Here is a 25,258-nt window from a genome sequence, read left to right as displayed (position 1 = left end):
ATTTATATGCTACTAAGAAAAAATCTCATCCCATCCCTAGATTCACTCAGAACATCTTTGCCAATGCAACACTTGGTGTTCACAACTTCGGATTTCAGTCTATTTATTCTAAGCCTATTCACTGAATAGTAAAGCATATCTCAGCTGAGGTCTCCACAACAGCACACAGCACTCAGTTCAGACTGTTCAGACTCATATTCCCCAGCATTTAACGTCACTCCTCACATCTCAGCTGCTGCTTCTGGGAAGTGCACCTTCACAGAGCATTGGGAGAGTATGGGAGAATGTTTCTGTAGTTGGAAAACGAGGAAGTTTACATGAAAAGGAGATTCAGCGGACAATAAAGTAAAATCTTTTCAACGACATCTTTTGTTGAACTGTTAATTGCAGCATCATTTGCCTTTGCTTCCTCTTCATCCCTGTGGGCTTGTGCCACCTTGCCCATGTGCCCTAAGGCAGACCCTCTAGGGGTATTCAGGTGGCAAACCAAGGGACAGCCTGGGCTACTACACCACACTCTAGCAAACCGTTGACTAACCTTGTTGCTTCTCTTATCTCTATAATGCTTCTTTAACTCTATCTGGCCCTGAAATTTAATGTCAAAAGTTTTTTAGGGGTCTTCACAGAACTGAATGACAAATGACCAGGTTTGGTTTCATTACAACATAAACACTGAGCAGTGCTAAAGTTCAAAGGAACATTGCAAAAATACTTTACAGTAACAGCCCAACATCATGAATTTTAGGGAACAACTGCAATGAGAAAAAGCATGTGAAGTAAACCACTGTTTGCTGACAGAGTTTATCATATGTGCCTGTTTTTAAGAAAGTGCTATATATCCCTATTCCATCTTATCAAGATAGATTTAAGATTATATGAGAAGATAATTTAAATCTGTGTCAGGGCAAGTCAACACATCAGATGCAGAGATACATGAAGTTGTTCAGGGTGTGCTAATTCTCACAACATGGAGAAAGTTTCAAAGGAAAAACAGCACTGGGGTCAAAGCAGTGGAAGCCCTATTTGTAAAGTGTTATCCCTGTGCTAGTAATCCTCTCCTCAGGCAAAGGTTCCTAGTTTTGATGAGGTGCTACTCAAGTGTGCTTGCCTACACAGACTCGCACTCTGGAGACTTCCAGAGTTTAGACTGTACGTAACTCTTGGATCTCTTCAGCAGAGGCAACAATGAAGTGTCCAGCATTTCTCTTTGGAAAACAGGCTGTACACTTAGGGATTTTACAAGATTTCAGTAATGCATAAATTCCTATAGCTAAAGAAATTTGTATGTATTACCAAGGGTAAGTAGTTTGGGTCATAGTCCTCTATTGCTAACTATATTTTCACAAGGTCAAATGACATCAGTGATGGCTTCACCAAACGTGTTAGTGGTGAAGCCAGTACAGACATAACCTTTGAGGATAGCAAAAGAAACTTAGTTGTGCCTACGTGAGAAAAGAAAAAATCACTGAGACTTAATTGTCTTTTACCTTCATAAGCTGCACACAAAAGCATGAGCCTTTACTCTGGCTGGAAAACAAGTTTTTAAACGGACATTTATTTAGCTTCCTACTCATGAATGTGTTCACTTAAGAACATTAAGTCCATTTCAGGTACATTTGACCTTATTTTACAAATCTGTAGCTTGAAAGATGTGACATCTACATTAAATCCAGGCAATTACTAGTAAAGTCTTGGTCTTCCATGACAATGTTCGGTTCCCAGAAAAATATATTGTCACAAATCACAGACACTACCTCTAATCAACAGACAATTACACTCCTTATGTTAAAAGCCTTTTGGAAAAAAGGCCATTTGCTTTAGCACTATGCTGAAAACCCAGGGGAGCAGCCCACTTTGATCAGGAATTCATTACAGAGAGCCTGGTAAGGAGAAGATTTCTGTGAAGTGAGATCATTTTGTCCCAGGAAGCCTATGCCAGCCTTGAAAAGAGGGGAACAGACTTACAATCTTCAGCTCATTGTTTTAACAACACTGGATTAAAAGAAATTAGTTTTGTTTCGTTTGTATAAATGAGAACAGATTTGGCGCACTGTGTGCACCAAAACTTTTTTTCGTATTACATTTAGCAGAACTTCAGACAAATTAAATGCTGGCACTTCAGTTGCAATCTAGTAAAGCACTTAGGAACATGTTTGGCTTTAGGTGCAAGACAGCAGTACTGTATCTTCAGTATCTTTACATGAACCTTTAGAAATAAGCAGGTAATTCAAAACATTGTGCTAAACTGGATTTATCCAGCATAATATCCTCACACAGGTTAAGCTCACAGGAACAAGCATGGCCAGAAACTTTATCAATCTACTGCCTATCTACTATGCCACTATGTGAAAGGTCATGTTTGTAGAGAGAAACATTTAATTTTATTAAAACTACAGTTTGTTTGGTTTCTACTGGATCTATACCCAGGATGCCTCTAGTCTTCCTTCATCATGAAAATGTTTTCTTTCCATGTCTCATCATAAACATTTTTAGTTGGTTTTACATCTGTGCTCTGTTTCTCTGCCTTCCTTCATTTGACAGCCATGGAGTTTGGCAACTTCAGCAAGGCTTTGGTAGTGCTGCTGCAGAGCAGTAGAGCAATTCCCACAAACCCATCTAACGAGGAAACCCTCACCCAAGCAACCAGGTTTAGTAACCCACTCCTCAAAAGGCCATGAATTGCCTGAACAAAAGGACATTCTCATTGATGTCAGCTATATCTGTATGCGTGATGTTGCTGGCATTGGGATGATGGCAGTCTTATTTTTTCTCATTCCTTACTCCCAGGATGGACTTAACCTACAGTGCTTCTTTGCTCTCATTATTACAAACCTGTTAGAAATAGCATGAGACTTTCAGCGTCCTGTGGGGAATACAGCAAAAACGGTTCCACCCCACAGAGATCCTAACAATGATCAGTTCATCTTTATCCCTCCAATAGGCTTGGAAATCACCAGTGGCACTGCAAATCTTTTACCATCTCAATAGCAATGCACAACTCTATTCCCATTAATCTGTCTTCCACCCATTCACACATCAAGTACAACCCTGCTTCATTTTACAGATTATATCCATGTTGCTCCAGACAAAGGTCACTTTATAGTTACAGTTCTTCAATTGAATAAAAGCTTTTGATGCAGTAAATCATTGTCTTTCACTGTTCAAACCCACACAATACAATACAAATAATGCTGCCCTTTCTTTCAGAATTCCTTTTCTACCTCGCTACTTGTTTCTTTACAAAATAAAATGAGGCACTTTTCACTTGCTTCAGCCAAAGAAATTAGTTATAGCACTTTGGAGACAGTTTGCCATGCTGCACGACAAACCCAGACCCTATGCTATTTAGAGATCAAAATGAGCCTCTTTCATTACCTTAGTGACAAATGAAACATAATGTGCCAAGGATTCCCTAGATTTAGCTGTTACTAGATCTTTTCCCTTACTACTGTGGAACTTAAGACACTCTCTTCCAAGTGCCACATTCTTTTGTTTCTACATATAATAAGTTACCTGCCTCAATAGGACATTACATGCGAGGTGAGCATGTTTGTGTTCAGACAGGTTGTGTGCAGTGAAAAGAGGGCACCAGAAAGGGTGGATTAATAAACTAATTATCTAGTCCTGTGGCACAACCCCCAAACTCTTCCCTTTAGCAATACAAGGTATTCTGTTCTTTCCTGGAGTAGTAAGGGGAGCCACTCAGCAGGAGACAGGAAATTTTGAGGTTAAATTCATAGACAGTTATACCTTTCAAAAAGGAAGAGTAAGACATAGCAAGATAAATCATTATGCCAAGCACACTCATGAAAAATGGCAACCATTTAACAGCAACACTGCTTTTTTGGCACTGAAGGTCATTACAAAACTGAGGCCAAAAGCTGAAGGCAGACAAATTCTAATCTGGAATACAGAACAAGGGTTTTGTAGCAAGGTAGCTAAAACTTGAAAACCGCATCAAGGCAAACCAGGAACTCACATTTCTTTATGTCTGCAAGTAATAGTGATTACTTTTCTAGAAGAAATGATTCGGTGCAACAAAGTTATCAGTCACCTGAAGGAAATGTGTATGATACCTATATATGGGCGGTCAGTTTGGATGAACTGATAATTCTATCCACCTTTAAACCCTATGGAACTGAAAATAAATCACTACTCAAAAGCATATCCTAGGTCACTAATATAATTTGCCTTTTGTTTTCAGTGCTTCTGAGTTTTTCCATGAAGAGCAATGTTAATCACTTAGTTGAAGCATTGAGTCCCAACAGACTCTTCAGCTGGCAAACAGCCACCGTGTCCCCGACTCCTTTGGCAGCAGCGTCCTCTTGGTAACAGAAGGCATTTGCTTAAGTAACATGGAATGACACTTCTACAAACAGCTGAGAGGTTGGTAGGTAACAGCTAGGCTTGTTGCCTACTTACTGGTATTTGTACTCCAGAGCTCTGCTGCTTTTAAAGCTAGACTTGGATGATCACCCACAGCATACAGCTTCCAATCAGTTTCATTCAGCCTATCTTTTTCATGTATGTGCGCACAAAGCTAAGTAGCATCTTCTAGTTCAGCTGGCCTAACTCAGTATGTGCTACATTCAATTTCAATGAAACTACAATTAGGCAAGAGCAGCTCAAAATTTCTTCTGTCGTACCAGAACAGAATTACCAGCTAGCAATTTCCAATCAAAACAGAAATTATATCATAGCCAAGGAAAAAAATAATCATATAACTTGTACTCTTAATCAAGTAGATCTGGAACTCTTTTAATTTTATTCTTCTTTTTAATGGTATGACTTCCCTCACTGCAACAGGGAATCTGTTCGACTGGTCTTGAAACAGGGAAGCAACAGCAAGTTCTTAGAACAGCAAACACAAGCTGACAGTATAACTTCCCATATTTTGCAGTGCTTGATCCAGGTTTCTGCCTTTTTGTCTAAGATCTCTACAAAATAGAGACTGGCTGTCAGACTGGATTCTGCACTCACAATTCAGGTTCATCACAGAATGACACTGACAGAACATAACATGACATTGCATTGCAATGTAAAGGCAACTGAGGGTATTTTTGGGGTTGCAGTCCACTCCCTCTATAGCACAGAGTAATTTGAAGCAATGAAGGGAGGAGGCTGAAGACTTTTCTTTGCTACATTTCTGACTATCCAATCTTGCTTTTCAATCATCACATTTCATTTCTCCAGTCTGAAAGTGGAAATAAAAGAGTGAGTGCATAAATGGATTCTCTTCATCCCTGACACTTCAGGTTTATAAAAGCAAAGACGTTTTCTCCAAGGGACCCTTGGGCAGCCTGAAGATCTCCTCTGACAATAAAAGAGAAGCAGTTCTGCCTTCACTAGGGTCTCCTCCAAAAATTTCTGTGCTTGCACTGAGGCCATGAGATGCAAAGATACCAGGGAAACAGAGCAGCAATTTACATTGACAAAGAGGATTTTGATACACTCCTCCAAATGGGGCAGCATTACCATCTTAATAGCCTTTTGCTCTCAGCCCTCTTCCTGAGGACGCTGGAGATTTTTGCAAATGGAGAACAGTTCCGCTTCCCATTTTAACTGCAACAATAGCAGAAGGGCTCCTTAAACTGCATCAAATAGCAGTCTGTGAAATCCCTAACTAGCTGCACTGCCTCTCCCGCCGTTTTATTATCCTCCAGCCCACAGAACAAAGCAGGGGGGAGCTCCTCCTATTTTTTTTTTTAGCCTATTCCACACATCCTAATCCCTCAGAGGTGGCAATGGAAATTGCTTGTGGAACTGTTAAATCACACTTTCACTTTGTCTTTCATTCCCCATTCACCCTCGCTAATCAGGGAGCTTCCAGCCACATTTTCCGATATCAATTTGTTTATGGCCTATTGGTTAATGGTCCTGGGATGGGACCCCCTGAGTAAAAAGAAAGAATCCTGGGCACTTCAGCCAGCTGCTGCTTCTCACCAGTTCCCACATCCACCCACTTTTTTCCATCAGCCACCCTCAATGTGCTCACCTCCTGACACCAAGGGAATTAAACTACAAAGCCTGACTGGGAGAGTTGCCTTTGCCAGCAGGCTGGGGGACAGATCCCACTGGTTAGCGCTTGTGGTGTCCCTCCAGCAGCCCCTGACTGTCATCTTACCTTGCATCCAGCTTCCCTTTGGAAAGAAGCACCAAGTACAACTCTCAGAAAAACTCTAGCCTCTCCTGAACAAGGCAGCCTGGTGCCACTTTCTGCATCTTATCCAAACCAGACATTTCCTGGTGATTTGCTCACTTCTTGTTTCCACACTGAAATGCAGGACGAGACCATGCAATATTTACTTTTACGAATCAGTGAGATGGTTCATGTGTAAGTGCCTACAAGTCTCTGTAAAAGAGTCTGGGGCACGTTATTAGGGGAACCATACCCTTCTTTGCTACCCATCTCAGAGAAAAATATCTACAATAGAAACATAATTATGCAGTCAGAAAGTAATAAAAGGCTCACACAGAGAAGACATTCTTATTGCCTTTCAAAATGCACAAAGAATGCCTGATATGAAGACATCAATTACTTAAAGAAATCCAAACTGGTATTTTATCTGTTTGTAAAAAATGGCAAACAATGTTTTAAATGTATAGCCCAGAAACATATGGGTACAGGGAAAATAGCAATTGCCACACTTTTAATCCAGTGATATCCTCCTATCAGAGTGCTGCTCCATCATTATGTGTAACCAGGCCTATTTGTTATTTAAAGGTATGGTTCAGTCCTGGGAAAACTATATTCATGGCTCACAGAAAAGAGTGGAAAAAAATTAAGATCGTCTCTGAACAAATTCTCTCTGTTTCTGAAGCAGGAAAACTTTCTTTTCCAAAGTTTCACTACATTAGTGCCTGAGGACAGAGCAGGAAATTGTCTGCCTTTTAAAATATTGACCAGAAACATCTATGCAAGTCAAGATATCCAAGATAGAAAAGCAGCTTATCATCTGCCCTATACTGAAACAAAATACATCAAGACCAACTCTTGCAAGTAGCCTCTGTTTAAACTAATAAAAATTGTTTCTAGTTCCTGTAGACTTTTAGAATTACTGGTCCAAATAAAGCAGATCAAGTGCCCAAAATGCTATCTACAGATGTACTGAAAATGATATCCAAAGGCTTACTTGAAGGCTGTATAGACACCTCCCCCCTCATTACAATTATGTAGCTGTATCAAATAGAAGCAAAAACACACCATAAAACACTTTCATTTTGCTTGTTTTCTGACATTTTGCATCACCTGAGATGCAAGCATATTGAGTCACTAGGAAATATAAGTATGTCATTAGTCTGATACAGCCAGTTTGAATGTGACAAATGTGCAATCAGAAGGAGAACTGTTCACATCCCTTAAAATGTCCATAGTTCCTCATGGGATCAGTGATTCTCCATCACTGGAAACTGAGAACCAGCTACACTCACTTGTCTTATTGCCCTGGCTCCATATCATAGAGTCCTCCCTGAACAGAAAGTGACAGGCACTGACTAGTTTTATTCAGTCTGTTAAACTCATGCAGTGATAAGGAGCCAGGCTGCATATCAAAAGACACCAACTCAACAAAACTGACCTAGGAATGTTTGTCAAAAAGTAAGGATGTTTGTTGGGATAAATGGGAAAAGAAGGGAAGAGTTGAACTTCCCTCTTTGCTGTGTCTAGAAGCACATGATTCAGGACACAGCCATGAGGAATCCTAGTTCCCTGTCAGCATGTTAGTAATATCCAGCTTTTCAGCTTAACACTTCATATCCTAGAGAATCTGAGGATAACTAAAGACCATTGGGAATTAGCATTAAATGATCACAAAAATAGAAAACAGATATTAATTTCCTGTATTCTTACTGATGCCAAACCATTTGCTAAAGAAGAACCATTCATTAACACAGGTTATAAATGATAGATGGGTATGTTTCTCCTGAAGAAAACTATCCCATAGGACCCCATGTTACCCAAACCATTCCACTTTACCTTGGAGAAAAACAGGGAGCCCTGGTTAATCATTTCAGGGCCCATTTCTAGATCCATGGAAAAATGCAAGAACTAATTTAGCGCAATCCAAGAAAAAACAGTGAATTCAGCAGAATGCTACCCTTGTTAACCAGAATGTTTAAATGTGTGGGGTTTTAATTCGGTATAAACAGCCCCATTTTCAATAACAGTTGTTGTTGTCTACATTCAGTCTGCTTTAAATAATAATTGAAAAGGCAAAACAACCAATGCTCTGGTCTTACCCTGAAGAATCAAGCCTGATTTCTCAATGGTGTAGAAAAAAGTGGAGAATGGAGCAACAGGGGATTTAGCAACCAGGAGCTGCAAAGCAAATATATGATGTAAGTATGCATCTTTATAACATACTGATCAAAGTTCAAATCTGCAAAACTATCTCACTAGATTTAACTTCCAGAAGTAGTAAAGCACACTTCAGGAACAACATGTAGTTATTGATCTAGCCTTATCACTTCTAAGTCGTTGAGATCTTCTCAAATACATATATACATCATGCTGCAATTTTAAAAGGATTTACAGGTCCTAAAAAAACACCATCATGAAAGCAGTACATTTTGCTTGTCTTACTGGGATCCTGTTAAGCTTAACCATTCCTGCTAGTTCAGGCTTTTGCACTCAAAGACGATTTGGAACAAAACTGCTACTGCCATATACAGGGAATTTTTAATTGCCATTAGCCATTCCACAGATATGCCCCCTTGGCTTCTCCAAGAACTCCACCCACTGTCTTTACCCTGCCCTTGGAAGCAGCATGTCCCCTCATGTGTCACCACACTGGGGATGGTAATATGCCATTGCAAGTATCTGGATGTCCTCTTCTGCAAAATGGGTAATGACCATGTCAAGCTTTATTCAAGGATCTTGTCCTTGAAATATCAAAATAGGAACCACAATTCCCTCGGGGTGGGTGTACAGTGCAATTGAATTTAGCTGGGTGTTGGGGTGACACCAGAAATAAACCCAGCTCCCTGGCTCCACTATGGTAGAACTGTCCTCTGTGGAAGACAAGCCTGCAGCAGAACTGCAGAGACAGAAATGGGCAGTGTAGGGAATGTGGGACCTGCAGGTGGCAAATTTACACAAATGTGCCCAGCTCTATTGCTTGTCTGTTTGATTTTTGCTCATTGCCAAGGACTGTTCCTCCACAGCTTCCCTAAAATAACCCTCATGCCATCACCTGCATGAAAGTGACATTTTTATATCATCAAACAAGGACATGATACTGTGAATACTTTGTGAACACTCCAAGTAGGATACCTGCTGTAGTAGCACTTTCCCCTCTTCCATGTTAATTACCATTCTCTCTGGGATTATCTTCTGGAGGAAAGGGCGGAGAGTCACATCCCACATGCCTGATGCAGTCTAACAAAACCTGAATTCCCTTGCCTGTCACAGATTAAGCTGAGCTGGAAGGCATGCACAAGGTTCATCAAATCAAACTCCCAACTCTGCACAGGATCATGAATCACACCATGTACCTGAAGGCATTTTCTAAACACCTCTTGAACAGGCTTGATGCTGTGACCACAGCCCTGGGGAGTCTGTTCAGTCACCCTCTGCATGAAGAGCGTTATTCCAATAGCTAACCTAAACCTCCCCTGACACAACTTCAGGCCATTTCCTCAGGTCCTGTCACTGGTTACCACAGAGACAAGGAGGAAGACTGCCAGGAAGACAGCAGAGTGAAGAGGAGTTGCCTCCAGGTGCTTCACTCACTCCCTCAGCTCTGAAAATACAAGGGAGAGGATGGGGTGGAAAAGTGGTGCAAACACTCAGGTAGAGTCTCCCACAACAGTTGGCTGTTTAATTGGACAGGCCTGAAGTGAAACAGTTAGAATTCTGACATCTAAGGTCAAATTTTTGGCATTCCATGGGCTACTGTGCACATAAATACTAACCTAAATATGCATGTGCACTAGGCACAGTTATCCATGCACGTGGATAGACATTCAAATAACTCTATGTACATTCTGGTACTGCATTTTTATTCAGTTACAGTATGTGCATAGCTATGTATAGCAATGAAAAATGATAATAAATCACTTCCTTTCAGCAGCACATCACAGGGCCCCACCGAAAGGTGGCTGCTGCACAGCTACACCTGAGACTCCAAATTAGCTTCCTCTCCAGTGAAATGGAAACAGCTCAGAATATTCAAAGGTATCGCTTTATTTTGAATATTTCACCCACTGAGAAAAAGAACTTTTTAAGTACAACTGCACATTTCACAAGTAGATAGAGTACAGAGAATTCATATTTATAACACCAAACTATAGTGTTTTACATAACATTTAAAAAAAAAGAAGTAAATATGTATTTAGATTTGTTTTTCAAGCAAAATAAAAAAAACTGTAAAAGTTCATTGCAAACTATCCTCTAGCCAGAACAGTCAACATAAAGTAGGTTCTTAGATATATATACAAAGAACTTATAAATCATGGAAGGAAATGCATATCAAAAAAAGAAAATTATGTTTGGAAGGCCAGGAAATGGAAGTATAAATCAAGGATTACAAAAAATCAGGTAATGTTGACTCTGGAAAGATTATTAACAATAGCAAAAAGTGAATAAAAGTAGGATTTATAATGAAATTACATTGGGATAGTAATGAAATATATTCCTAGATATCAGTGAAAAAAAAATTTCCTCAAGTAGGACAGTACTGAAAAAGAAAAGACAGGTAATGGGAACTTATCCATATCACATCAATATAGAAATAACACCTGAGTGGAATGAGAACTCCAGGATTTTTGCACATTCAGCAGAAGTAGATCATCTCTATCAGGAAACCATTCTAAGAAACAGCATGTGAATTTAGGCCTGATAGCTAGTATTTGTCACTTTCCTATGAACTTGAGGATGATGCAACGTAACTGAGAAACAGCAAACTTAGTACCCCTAAAAGAAGAGGAAAAAAAAATGTAAACTAGTGAGTGGATGCCTGTAACCTGATAGTACCATGCAGGGCTTTTGAAGAAATTTTGAAGTGAGGAATAACACAACTTGGATGCAGGACTCAAAGGCATACTAAATAAATTTGCTGATGATACTAAATTGTGAGGAGCTGTTGGCTCCCTCATAGACAGGGAGGTCCTGCAGAGAAAAATTGAAAATTGAGGAGACTGGGCAATCACCATGTTTAACAAGGGGAAGTGCTGGGTTCTGCACCCAGGGTGGGACAACGCTGGATGTAAGGACAGACCAGGCAATGAGAGTCTGGAGAGCAGTGGCACAGAAAGGGACCTGGGAGTCCTCATCAATGGCAAGCTGAACAGAGTCAGCAGTGCCCTGGCAGCCAGGACAGCCAAGTGTGTCCTGGGGTGCACCAGGCACAGCATCACCAGCAAGGCAGGGGAGGGCATTGTCCCTTCTGCTCTTCACTGGTGCAGCCTCACCTCCAGTGCTGGGGACAGTTTTGGGTGCCGCAGTGTGAGAAGCATACAAAGCTATAAGAGAGTGTCCAAAGGAGGGCTACATAGATGTGAAGCATCTTAGGGGAATACATATGAGGAGCAGCCGAGGTCACTTGGTCTGTTCAGTCTGGAGGAGATTGAGGGGAGACCTCATTGCAGACTACAACTGCCTCATGAGGGGAAGAGGAGGGGCAGGCACCAATCTCTTTGCTCTGGTGACCACTGACAGGATGGAATGGCTGAAGTTGTGCCAGAAGAGGTTTAGGTCGGATATTATAACAAAATTCTTCACCCAGAGGGTGGCTGGGCATTGGAACAGGGAAGTGGCCACAGCACCAGCCTGACAGAGTTCAAGAAGCGTTTGGGCAACACTCTCAGGCACATGGTGTGATCATTGGGCTGTCCTGGGCAGGCCCAGGAGCTGGACTCTGATCCTTACGAGTTCCTTCCAACTCAAGATATTCTATGATTCCATGAACTAAAGTCTTGGAAAATGGGGTAAAAGAAAACATGGCTGTCATGCCAGACATACATGACATCCTTCTTTGACATTTTTAGAAGTCTGATATAAATTTGAACTCTTCTCTTCAGATCTCTGTAAAGCTTTTAACACTGCTAAATGGGAACTGGTAATGAAGAAAACAAGGATAAGCCCAGAAACTGTAAGACAAAAGTGGAAATGGGTATTGGAAAGAAGACACTTGCTGGGTGTACCTGAGATATTAGTATCTCACATTGATTGGCCCATGAGGTGATGTAGGCAAGACAGTGGCAGACCCAGGTGTATGGGGCACCACCAAATACACCTGGTAAAACCAGGGACACCTGGGTGTTTCTGCACAAGATAGCAGCAAGGTTTAATCTGGGAGACTGTGTACTGTACAGGTCACTTATGAACCCAAACTGTAAGAGAGGGGCTGTATGCTGGCAAGGAGACTGGAGTGCTCATCTGAGACAGCACTAGAAAAACATTAGCTCAGTGAATCTGGCAAAAATGAAGGCTGACAGTGTCTGTGTGTGTAAGTGAATGGAAAAGAGGAAATGAGAGAATGAAGCAGGAAGAAAGAGAAGAACTTCTCAAACTGACAACACTGGCAGAAGAACGGATTTGCAGCCATAAAGACATTTGGGCTGGAAATTTTAAAGATCATAACTATCAATAAAACGAGACTCTGGGAGAGCCTTCAATTCAAAGAGGAAAAGCTAAAAAGTTAATCTTTGCTTTTAGGATTCAGATTAAAATATTTATGAAAGAGATATGAAGCAGTGCCTTGGGAGCCCTTCCTGACCCCTTAAGTCTCTTCAAGTCCTATGGGCATCCTGACAGCATCAAAGCCCTACCAACCCATGTTTTATGCTGATAGAACTGACAGAGTTGGAACAATGCATATTAACAATGTCCTTTGATGGCTGACATGCAACTAAGGATCTTTGTGGTGAATAAACCAAGAAAAAGTTGATGGTTTTCAAATACAGAATCTGTAATTTAAAGGCTTCTCATCTATATCTTCTGGTGAGCATCTGCTTCTCTCCATAAGATTCCTAACAGCCACCTGAGGATGTGGAGAACACATGGGATCTTCCAGAATAATTCAGAAGTAGGCAGCACAGGCAGACTGGGAATTAATAAAACTCACATATATTCAAGCATGTCTTGTTTTAATTCTACATCACTCCTGGCGGATAACTGGGGAGAGGACAGAGAGATGTATTATCTGAACCTGGATCTGATTTCAGAATTATTTAATAACATGCTGAAACACAGATCTCTTTCCACAATCTTACTTTATAAAACTTAAGATCAGGAACCAAAATTTTCAGTCCAACACAGAAAATTTCCTCAGTTCCTTTTTTACTTCAGCAAAAGAAAGGAAAATGGAACTCCACTAATGTTCCTGATGTAGGTAAAGGAATTTATTGCACTCTTTCCTAGCCAGATAAGTGAAAGACACACCTTTAGTGATAAGCACTATTTAATCATGGAATCAAAAACGAATCCAGGCCCCACCAATTTTTTTTCCTATTAACACTTCAGTGCAGTTAAAGTTGCACCAAAAGTAGTACACATTTTGAGATGAGTAAACACTAATGGTAAGTAATAGGCTAAAGAAATTAACAGGCATTTTGATTACAAAAATCATTTTTTAAACAGTGAAATTAAAAGGAAACAGACATAAAAAATGATGAAACAGTACTGAGTCTTTCTAATTCATCCTATGATACTTTCAAAATGCTCTCCATGAGCTGCCCATGAGCTTCTGGAATGGAATATAAAATCCATCTGCAGTTATTATGCTGCTGTCCCTATAAAGTGCAAATGATGGAGATCGATGAAGGAAGTAAAAATGAAAGCAATTTCAAGTTTTGCCAAGTCCAACCTCTATAAAATGGTCAAATCTTAGTTTCCTTTCTTTTCTTTCTAGCATCACATTTCCCTGTCAAGAGGTTTGTAATAAATATTTATTATTTGACAACAATGTAGAATAAATATTAAATGACTGAAAAATCATTTCTGCCATAAGGCATGCTAAGAACACAAAGGTACTATGTAAGAGGAAATATATCACCTTGATGAAAAGTGAATAGAAATTGGATAGATGCCATTAGATTAGATAAAGGAAGATAAATGTGAGACAAGCAGAGCAGTTGAGAGAGAATTGATGATGACAGCAGAAATATTGTACATTAACGTTTGCTTTAGTTAGGGAAAGCATTTTTAATAATACATTTTATTATTTATAAGCTTTATGGAAGAGATGAATCACAGAATTGATTGCAGAAGCCCGACAGAAAACAGTAATTATTGGGACAATACCTCCTGTCAATAGCAAGGGAAGTGATGAATTGGAAAAGGTATTGGATGAACTTTGAGAAGACTTCTGACAACCAGAAATCAAGGCAATGTTCTGCCAAAAAAAAAAAGAGTAAAGATGATGAAGGGGACAGTCTAATATCAAATTAGTTATCAAAATGCCAGGATGATAAACTGCCTAACAGTGAAATAACAAGATGATTTTGACTGAGCTATCAGCTCTCATGTGACAGAAAAATTATGATTTTATAATGGAAAACGAATTATTTTAACAAAACTAATGGAGTAAGATATTTCAACTAAATATTTGAGAAAATCATCTGTATTAACATTAAATACATCATTTCCATTTAGACTGGAAAGACAACAACTTTTGTTCCTATTTTTTTATGGAAACTATTACAAGAAATTGGTTTTTTAGCAACAGCTGAAGAACATAAAACTATTTGAAGCCTCCTTTAAAGTATGTCACTTTCTTATCAATGGACAGATCCTTCTCTTTTTATTTTATTCTAAGCAAGCTTTTTCTTACACTGTCTGTTCTCCTCGACTCATATTATTCTTGTCTATTGTACTGACAAAATGCATATAATGTGCACTAGAGACTGAATGAAAAGCAAATCCACATTTACAGTCAATAAATATTTTAGAATTCAGGTCTACTGACTGAATACCAGAGACCTGTGAAAGGAGTCTGGCTCTCATTACTCTTGTGGCCCTTACTGGAACATTTTGCTAATTCATGTTACTGTCCTGTTGCAGTGAACAAGCTTTGCTAAGAGCTTCTGCATTTCAGAACTCTTCAGTAACACCACATTCAGTTGAAAGAGCATGAGAATTGAGAAGGAAGCCTATACCACTGACAGGGTCACTCAGCAGTAAGAATACTATCTCTCAAGGTTTGATTAGACTCATGTACTAATAAAATACATGCTAAGCTAAACAAATCTTTCCCATGATTGTGCCAAATTGACTGGGTGGACAATCTTTACACCAGAATTTCCCCTCTTATTGTAGATCAGAAGGCTTGTTTTTTCAGCTGCAATAGAGCCCAGGAAAAAGCCAGGAAGGAAAACAACAAAGTTGATTTTGCATCAGATATCCCAGCAGACTTCATAACTGTTTTTTCTGCCCTCCCTTCTGCTGCTTCTTGGGCCCAGTGTGCTGCAATTTGATATATTCTAGAAATGAAAGGAGCAGTCCCTATTCTGCAGATCGTTTATTTTTGAGTAGGAGCTGCAACCCAGTTCCCAGGGCCAGCTCTGTTTCTCAGTCCCACAGCTCACACTGCCTCCAGCCACCAGAAAGGTGCCCAAGGAGAGAACCAAGAGTTCCCTAAAGGGCACCAACACCATGGTGGCATTAAGGCATCTCAGACTTGTTACCCACTCCCTCTTTACACTGAAGCATCCTCTAGGGCAATGGGATGGTGTTTTACAACATAAGAGAAAAAATGGCTGTGTTTCCTGCCAAACACCAATGCTCGTTGGACCTTGGAGCTCTCTGAGGCTTCAGTCCTGCCATGGGTTCTGATTTGAGTTGTGAGATAACTGCCCCTTGTTCAGAAACAGTGACCCTCAGGCCTTTCCAGTGTTATGGTGGAAAAAAGTAGATTCAGTCTCCTGCAATCATTTACTAAGCTCACGAGTTACACCTATAAACAATAAACTGATCTCTGATGGCAAATGATTCTTTGGACAACAACATTTTGCACTTATATGGTGCCTAATCTACAGACTTTAAAAAGGCCTTAGAAGGGTGGGAAAAAAATAACCCCATTATGCACTTGGGTAAATTAAATCTTATAAATTAAATACAGTCCTAAAGATTTTATAGCTGATATCAGTACCAAAATCTGAACAACGCTATTAAATCCTATTGCCTTAATAAGCAAATCACTGCAGAGTTGATTTTATCAGGACCTCACGTTTTCTTACGGAAACAATTATCCCCTGCTTTGTATCTTCCTCCAAACCCCACTGCCAGCAAAGGCTCTCCATGCACAAATTTTCCCCTTTCAAGCAGAAGAAAGCTCAGCCACTCCAGCTGTACTGTCTGCACCCATACACTTGTCAGTAAGAAAGGCTACAGGCTGGGCAATTATTGGGAATAAAGAGGTAAACCAGACAGGCTGAAAAAAAAGAGATATATGCCATCATTCTTCAGTCCTGCCAAAGATCCACATGTTCATGGCCACACATGTATTCTCCCTGTAAAAAAAAAAAAAAGAAAAAAAAAAAGGGTGGATTGAAACAGGGCATGCTCAAGATGTCCTGAGCACTAGAGAAGGAACTATGAGAAGTGGTACTACAAGCATGTCCCAGTACTGGGAGTACATGTGGAGTCCCTACTGCTTTCATAAAATGCAAAAAAAAAAAAAATTAATTAAAAACCAATCATCATTTGGATTAAAATTATTTCTTAGGAAACTGTAATTTAATTTGTGCCATACATAGCACCAGAGAGATGGGGTTCTCTGAAGTCCAGCTGTTTGAAAAAGCTTTCATCAAGGCTAGGTTAAAGGGCCACCACTCAATAAAATTCTTTATAGAGCAGTTTAAATGGATTGCATCTCCTCTTTCCCCACAAGAAAATCCCACCTAGAGGAAACTGTTTAGGAACAAGTTTCCTTTCTAGTACTTTATGGAAAAGCAACAATAGCAGCTAGAGATGGTTTATGAGAGGCATTCCATAAACCCAAACCAATTAGTGCAGAAAAGTAGGCAAGCAGAGTTTGTGTACATCCTAAAAATATCCATTAGCACACATCTGGAAAAAACAGCAGAGTGAAATGGGCTCAAAAGGCAACTGACCATCCTGCTGTTGTCTCAATCCCTCAAAATGCAGCAGCACATCTGTTTATTTTCTTTTAGTGCAAGGCATACAAATTTCATCTATTAAAAGCATTGCTAAGAGGGCACAGCCAAGAATTCCCTGTTTATCATCTTGAGAAAAAATGAGGGAGGGAGAAATGCAGATGCACTTAAGACATTCTTACAGGTAAAACAGCAACCATGGGTGCTGATTTGCGTAAGAAAATTAATGAAGAGAAAGTCTTCAAAAGCTCAAGGGAAAACATGCAATGGATTCAGCATGGGAGAAAGAAATCTCTATCCTGAAATATCTGCATGACACTTATATAACAAATGTAAATTACTATCAGAGAGATCAAACTTTCTTAGCCAAATTCCAACAGATTACCTTTAATTATAAGAGTCTAGCTAGTGCTAGTGAAGCAGAGCTATTGAAATATTTAAAATATTTCTCTAGAAATCATAGAGCTATGTAAGAATAACCAAATTTCAGATAAATCACTTCTTGTCTTTTTGTTTCATCCTAGCAGTAATTTCTTGGATATGACCATATATTCTTTTTGTGTAAGCCTAGGCAGACCACTTCACCTATCTCTCAGTGCTCCACTCTCAGAAGAGGCCAATGAATAAAAATTCTATGCCTCTGTATTTCTTATGTGAAATTATTTAGGCTGCTTATATACCTAAGTTCTAGCTTACATTTATGTTAAGCATATGTTCCTAACTCATCTAGCAATAGTTTTATTATTTATGCTAGACATTAATCTTAAAGAAGTACCAGGAATTCTGGGACATCATGGCCATGCCCATGGTAACACAAATATGTGATAACTTGAAACAAAAGTGAGGATTACTTATCCAGTGTCAAGACTAGAAGTGCAAATGAGATATAAGCATTTCATGGTACTTTTTACTTGCCTTTTCTGAATCAGCAGAATGTCAGACAGACCGGGCTTGGTGATGTTCTGGCTGTACACTCTATTATCCTAAGAACACACAATAGTAGCCAGTGACTGTGCTTGCACTTTGTGCAACCACAAATTCTTCTCCAAGCAGAGGTCAATTGAGCTGCCTAGGTGGCAGAGAGGTGGGCACACAGTTGAAATGCTGACCTACAGAAGCTATGGTGCTGAGATTCTGCTTTTCAACACCAGACAGGACACTCAGAAGGCAGTACTAGTGTCTGAGTGCCGAACCCTCAACGTGTTAGTGATGGCAGTAGATACTCTCAATAGCTGTGGACAAAACAGGACTTTTTACAACAGAAAAAAAAGCTCTCAGAGCAGTTTGTTAGTGCAGTTCTTCCTATAGTAATGAATAACAGTCACAGGCAATGACTCCAATAAAAATAAACCATCATTGCATGCACATGTGGCTGGGCTTACTCCCACAGGAGACATTCAATACTTGCAAAGGAAAGAAATGGAAGGAAAACAAACAAAAGAAGGAGATAGAAATGAAAACCAAGAATCTTTTAAGAAGAGAGGAGAAACAGAGAGGACAAGTCCAGGAAATATGACACTGCAAATCTCAAGCCTGCTATACCTGGCTGGCTTCAGGTGTTCCTTATAAAAAGCAATACATGTATAGAGCACTTATTCACAGTGCAAAATGTCAGGAACTGGGAATTAGGATTCATGAGTATTCTTCCTAACTTTGCCACTGCTTTTTCAGCAACTACGTGAAAATCGTGTATGGACGTAAGACATCTGTAGCAACTTTACTGCATTAATTTTCTGCCAGGTAGGCACAGCTCCAGATGTACCCTACTTTCCTGTACCCAGAGGCTGCAATCCAGAAGGCTCAATAAGCAACAGTTCTGCTATCTCTTTTCATTGGGGTCCACTCCTCCCCCTCTCATAAAACCAGAACAAAGGCATGTGTTTTGGCTGAGCCTGTCCAGGCAGTTTGCTAGCAACAGATGACCAGTCTGCAAATTGTTTCAGCTTTTGTGGTGTGCCAAACATTGGATTTCAAGTGAGAGAGGTCAGCATGAAATATGTAGTGCCATTTAGGCATGGTTTTAGCATCAGGCACTATAATGAGGAGCTCTGAGTACCCTTGGACTGAGTAAACATAACTTCAGTGGAAGAAAATCATCAAAACCTCAAATGAGTATCAAAGACAAACACAGACAACAAAACCAAAACTTTCCAAGGTGAACTGTCCTGATGTGCTTCAGAGCAGCCACTGTCCTGAGTGCAATAGGCCAAATCTAACAAAATGCTGCTTTTCCTTAGCTATCCTTCCCCAGACTGCCAGCACATTGCTGAGCCTTTATACTCAGAGAGCCTTTTCTTGCCCGATGTACGTAACAACAATAACTTCAGTGGCAGGGAACTGCATTAGCCAAGCAAACAGCAAGTTTTAATTGGAAAAGAAAATTAAATCCCACATGTATATTCAAATGGTGTCTGATCTGCAGCAGCATAGCCAGGGAACTGCATAAAAACAGGCTGCCTCCGGTTTACTTTGCTGAAGTCAGACTTCTGGTGAAACTTCCCCTGGGTGAAATACAGGGAGGGTATCCAGGGCAGTCAGCTCCCTTCAGCTCATGAAACACCAGATCCTACAAAATTCCTCTCCCCAGAAGCATTTTCTGTCTCCCTGCCACATGCCTTGTTCCCTAGTTAGTAAAATGGATTTTGTCACCTTTTCTGTTTCTGAGTGTCTCCTAATTTTCCCAGTGGAGAGTCCTCTATAGGTCAGGAAACTTCACAAGAACTTGGCCATGATGATAGCCTAGGCTAGAATATTTTTGAGGCTCAAAGCCCCGGTAATTGTCCAATGTGAAGGCTTGTAGCTTTTATTAGCAGGAAAGCAAGGCAGCCAGCAAGAGTGTCCTGCTTACCACAATAAAGCAGTGCCAAGAAAAGGCATCTGAGCATGGTGCTATGGCTGGATAAAGTAGTTGGGCAACATAAACACAGACTCCTATGGGAATTCTCTTATGTGGCAACTTGTGGTCACTCATGAGATTTACAGTGCAGCAGTAGTGAGAAGAACAGAAAATAGCTCATGTAGCTTTTCAGAGCCTTGTGTACTGCTCCATTTCACTCCAGTTCTGCAAGTAAGGAACTAGCTGAAGGATACAATACTTATTTACAACACATACTGGAACACTGCTTTATGCCAGAGAACTTGTGTCCCAAATTGTGGAGGACTCCTAAGGGAGTACCAGGACAATAGCACCAGAGCAGCTCTTCTCAGAACACATGGCTGCTTCCACCCAGCCTGCCGGACATGACCAGAAGCGAGGGAGCCAGCGGGGAGCACAGCTCGGAAGCCCAGGAGCTGCGTGCTCGGACAGAGATGCCACGGGCTCCTCTGCCCACGACACTGCACAGAGCAAATCAGCTCAGTGCAATTCAGCAGCACAATGTGAGGAATGGATATTAAGTATGTAATTAGCATGTGCATTGCCATCATGATTTATTACTTTTATTATTCTTTGACTGTCTATAATAATTTTAGCAACATGCTTATTTTCTACAGATTAAAAAGTATTTGCCGTAAATTCAACTTCAATGCCTGTTTCTAATGACTCAAATCTTTATTTAAACAATACTCATTCCTTCTTTAACTTTCTTTTAGTTTTCTAAATGATGAAAAACACCAACATTATTATTTATAAATTGAAAGACAATTAATCCATTATAAATAGCATCAGAAGTGGGCTCTTCCTATTCTCCACTTACAGGTTTTGAACATCAGTAAAAACAAGTGTCCTTCCTTGAGGTAAAGGCATAATCCTAAAATCCCAGACCTGGGCCAAAAAGCTTGGGATTCAAGCAAGTCAAAATCCTAGATCATAGCATAAATATTTTTTACCCACACTAGTGGCAGCAAAATGCCTTTGACATGAAACAAACAAAAGCCCTTTCCAACTCTTTTTGTGTGTTCACTTTGTTCCGTACCTAAAAGCAAAGACCCTGGAGACAAGTTAACACAACACTGCTAATTTCACATGTGAGACACAGCCATATGATCTTATGCAAAGCATCAGCAGAGTATATTTTAGAGCCCATTGGGCACCACACAATAAGGACAAGAAAAAAAGTCACACTAACAGACCTGTAAGCTAATGTACAGATGCAATATGTGTGCTTTTGGAGTACTGTCATGCTCTACTGATCTTAAAAAAAAGGTGACAGTTAATTTAAAACTTAATTTCAATCTTTCTACAAGAGTCAGATTTTCTTCAGCAAGAACGTTATTGGGAGAGAATTTATTAATGAATCGGAAATCATTGCCCTTATAAACATCATCTGTATTGCTGAAATGTACAACCCCTGAATAACAAAATTCTAGAAAAACTTTTCTCTAACAAACATGAATTGTTCTAGAAGGCTTCGATTACATTTCTACAGGGCAGTGGATATCCAAGAAGCCCCATCAGTCAAAGGCAAACATTCTTGTTCCAATGATGGCACAGATGCACTAAAGACTGGCCGGCACTTTAAGACCACAAATATGGCTTTATAACCCATCCAGTCTGAAATTTTTGATGACAACATGCCACAAACAATGGAGGTTAATAAGTCTTTTTATGTTTGGAGAAGAAACAGAAGCAAGGATCACGTGTAATGATCATTCTTTTCACTGGGAGCAGCATTTATAGCTCTTAGATATTCTCTTGCATAGGAATTATGCTTAAGAAATTCAAACTTTAGGGATCCTAACTACATGTGAACTTTAGAAAAGTTTAGTTTTATTCAAAGGACAAAAATGTAGCCATTACTAAGAAAATGCAAAACTGTAGGGAGGAAAAAAAAAATCTCAACTTCTTTCCTGCAGGGGCACCCGCATGGCAACCTTTAGTACATGTCTTACAGTGAGTTGTTTACCTTTCTTTATATATTTAATATCAATTAAGTATATCTGGTATTATCTTAGTAAGATCAGTAAGAAACTCTTTGATTTTTTTGTGCTTATTTATTCTTTTCTTTTTTCAGCTTGCTCAGTTATTTCAAATGAGATGACCATTATAAGACCACAAGCAAGACAAAAATGTATGAAAAAAGGAGAAAAAAGTAGTTTCCTCTTGTTTTTGATGTGAAATGTACCATGCCCAGTTGCAAACATCAACACAATTTAAGAGAGAATTAAGTGATTTTTTTATCTGTAGCTTGAGATGACTGTGGGTACAGAGTTTTGTATTACTGTTAGATAGATAAATAAAGACTGATGCTAAAAGAAACAAGTTCAGTGACGTACACTAAAGAACAAACATATCACTTGGACCAGAGCCATCCATGTGCTGAAATAAATGTCAGTGCTGGCTCAGGCTTGATAAGTTTTAATGGCTCAGACTCCAAACCAAACCTTCTTGACCACTGTCAGCTCTGCACAAGGCCAGCTCAAGTGTCCTGAGGCCCATAACTTCCACTTCAACGCCGTGCAGTATGTAAACACCCTGAACTGCAGAAGATATCTGCACAGACAAATTAAATCAAATGGCAGAAAAAATTTAGACATTGTTCACTCAGGACTAGTGCAAGAACTTCTGGCAGAGATTCCGGACTCACTGGTAGGAAATGACTGATAAGAGAAACCATGAACCATCACTATTACGCAAATACGAAAGGGCCTTGCAAACCCAAGATAAATCTAATGAGCTCTTTCCAGTGCAGAACTTCAGCAGTGACTCACATACCACACTGCAACCTAAGGTTATCACTTTCTTTGATGAGACAGGGGCATTTATTGATAAGTGACCTCACCGGTCATTTCCAAGTTGGTGTTGCTCCAATATGAATACTCAAGGAAGAAGTAATTCATTAACTGAGCTGTACTTTACAGTACTTCTTACCAGTGCTGGAAAAATTGAAGCTACCCATCAATCACAGTCTGTCAGAAACACTGAACTTCAACACTGATTCGGGAGTTTATGGATTTCTGTTAATATGCAGCCAAAGGACATATCTCTCCCTAATCAAAGTACCTGGGAGAGCTGGAAGCAGGATGACTCAGGTACCTACTTATAATGCCTTTCACCTTTTAGTCCCAAGTATCTTCCACTGTTTCCACCATATGGGTAGAATACACTACCACCTCCTGCACGCATCCTTTCCATTCCTGATTGAGCAGATGTCCCAAAATCCCATGGTATTTTTCCAGCAGTTTCAACAATCAATCCAAAGGAAGGTAATATTTTGAAAATTATCGATTTATTACCTTCTTGTTGCATTATGATGGGAAGATATGATAAAGTTGGCCAGGCAGCTCCCATTAAGTCTGCAACATTGGAGATTATCAAACCCCCCTGTGTTTTAAAGTGCAGTCCATCTCAGGCAGTGGTATGTCAAAATGGGTTTTATTCCTTAAAGTGGGTCAGTTGTCTGCATTCAGAGCCTAAGCAGTGAAGAAGGTTTTCTTTTTCAACCTGTTTTTACATCACAGCTAAAGGCACAGGAATTACAGAGATCAAAGATTAAAAAGTCTACATAGAGCAAACTCCTCTAGATTAATTGATCCTACCCAGCGTAGATATACTGATAAAACTGAGCCAAAACCCCTACATTGTTCTCTCTGCAGTAGATTTTAAAAATCACTCACTGGCTGCCATTCTACTCTGCTGTCAGTCTAGAACAGTTCAATGGCCTTAGATTCCTAAAACAAGCAAAAATTCAAGTTCAGAGTACAACATCCTAGATACACAAACTCCTGACGTGATTCTCCCTTAATATGTTCAGAGAATCATAAAAGTTGTAATGGTGAAGATAAGAATCATGTCTGGTCCCTACCTTTTCACACACGATGCCATGCATTTTGCCCACTGAAGTCAGTATGTTAAAGTTTGTCTGGTTTTAAAGCTTTACATAAGGATTACTTTTTTCACCAGTGACAGCTCAATACATATATAACATAAATAAATAAATAAAATATATGTCAATAAATATATTCTATCTAGCACAGACCTTGGCTGGAAAGAAAGTAGATAGAGAAGAAAGCAGAAAGAAGCTTGAACAAACATTTCCAGGCCATATACAATATTCCAGAGGTGTCCCCAGTGCCTTTCCACAAGGATACAAACACTTTTGCCTGATCTATTTTAGGATGACCCACACCCTTTTCTTGGTTACATTACGGTGCTGAATTAGTCTTTCTGAGATAAACAAAACCACTCCAGTATATTAGCTTCACTTTGAACTGTCTGCTCCTTAAGTAACACAGAAACTCATTTGTAATGCCCAATATTATTTTGCAAATTATTTCTATTAGCAATCTTATATTCCACTATATTTTCATTACTTGAGACTGTCCAGTTCATTCACAATGATTTTCTGATATTTTTATTTACTAAGAATGTCTTTAAGTATAGTATATTCCAAGATAGACTCGGCAGAACTTTTCTGAATAATTAACACTTTAAGTTGAGTTAGGCATTGCTTCCCTCTGTCTTCAAATTTAAAAAGAAAAAAAAATTAAAAAAGCAAAAAGGAGAATCTGGTAGAAGACAGGAGGCAAGGGGATTTGCCACATCATTCCAAGGATAAACAACTTTGGTCATTGCCACTCTTAAGAAGTGATGACATTTCAGTTATTGATGAGAGAATCTGCCCTAGGTTAATTCTTCTTTGTTTTGAGGAAGAACACACATAGAAGTCAAATCAAAATCAGGAAAGTGATTCTGTATAAACAGGATGAGAATTTGCATCCATTCCCTCTGTGCAAAGGGACTTAAGCTTACACACAGAACATTCTTCAGACAATTCAGACCAGAGCCTAAAAGTCCCATCTGGTTCTTTCTCTCTCCCATTTTATGCTGTTTTACTTAACTGTAAGTACAATGTTTGTAAAGGGTGTTGGATTAATAGCATCACAGACAGAAGCTCTCTTTTGTATTCAGAACAGATTTTGTTACAGTAATCTTATTCCTCCCATCCTGACCTTTAAGTGGCTCCCAATAAAGTACAGGACATACAGCCCAAATTTCTGAAAATTTCTATCTGATTAACATGAAGGTGCACAGTTATTAATCAGGCCAAGGCAAAAGGCCATATCCTCAGTTACAGAACTGAGAAAATACGTAAAAATTAAAACAACAGCATCTCTGTGACTAAGTAGGTCTCATCAAGGTAACAATTCTGTTTTCTGTGGTGGGTTTGAAAGAGGGGAAGAAAAGGTACTGATAATACTAGAAATGTTGCATTAACCACTACTGAAGATAAGATGTCAGACAAGCATTTTAACAATCTAAAAA

At 39.6% G+C, this 25,258-nt stretch overlaps 1 protein-coding gene across 1 annotated transcript in view; it reads right to left on the bottom strand.

The window, feature by feature from the left end:
• The window catches only part of RAD51B (RAD51 paralog B), a 390,784-nt gene that overhangs the window by 147,857 nt on the left and 217,669 nt on the right, over positions 1-25,258 (bottom strand). Inside the window, 1 exon segment of the mRNA XM_084207485.1 lies at positions 8,239-8,317. Within this exon segment, the coding sequence (XP_084063611.1) occupies positions 8,239-8,317 (79 nt within the window).

This window comes from Fringilla coelebs (assembly GCF_963513975.1).
Source record: "Fringilla coelebs genome assembly, chromosome: 6".
NCBI classification, from domain to species: Eukaryota; Metazoa; Chordata; class Aves; order Passeriformes; family Fringillidae; genus Fringilla; species Fringilla coelebs.
This window is presented reverse-complemented; position numbering and strand designations above follow the sequence as displayed.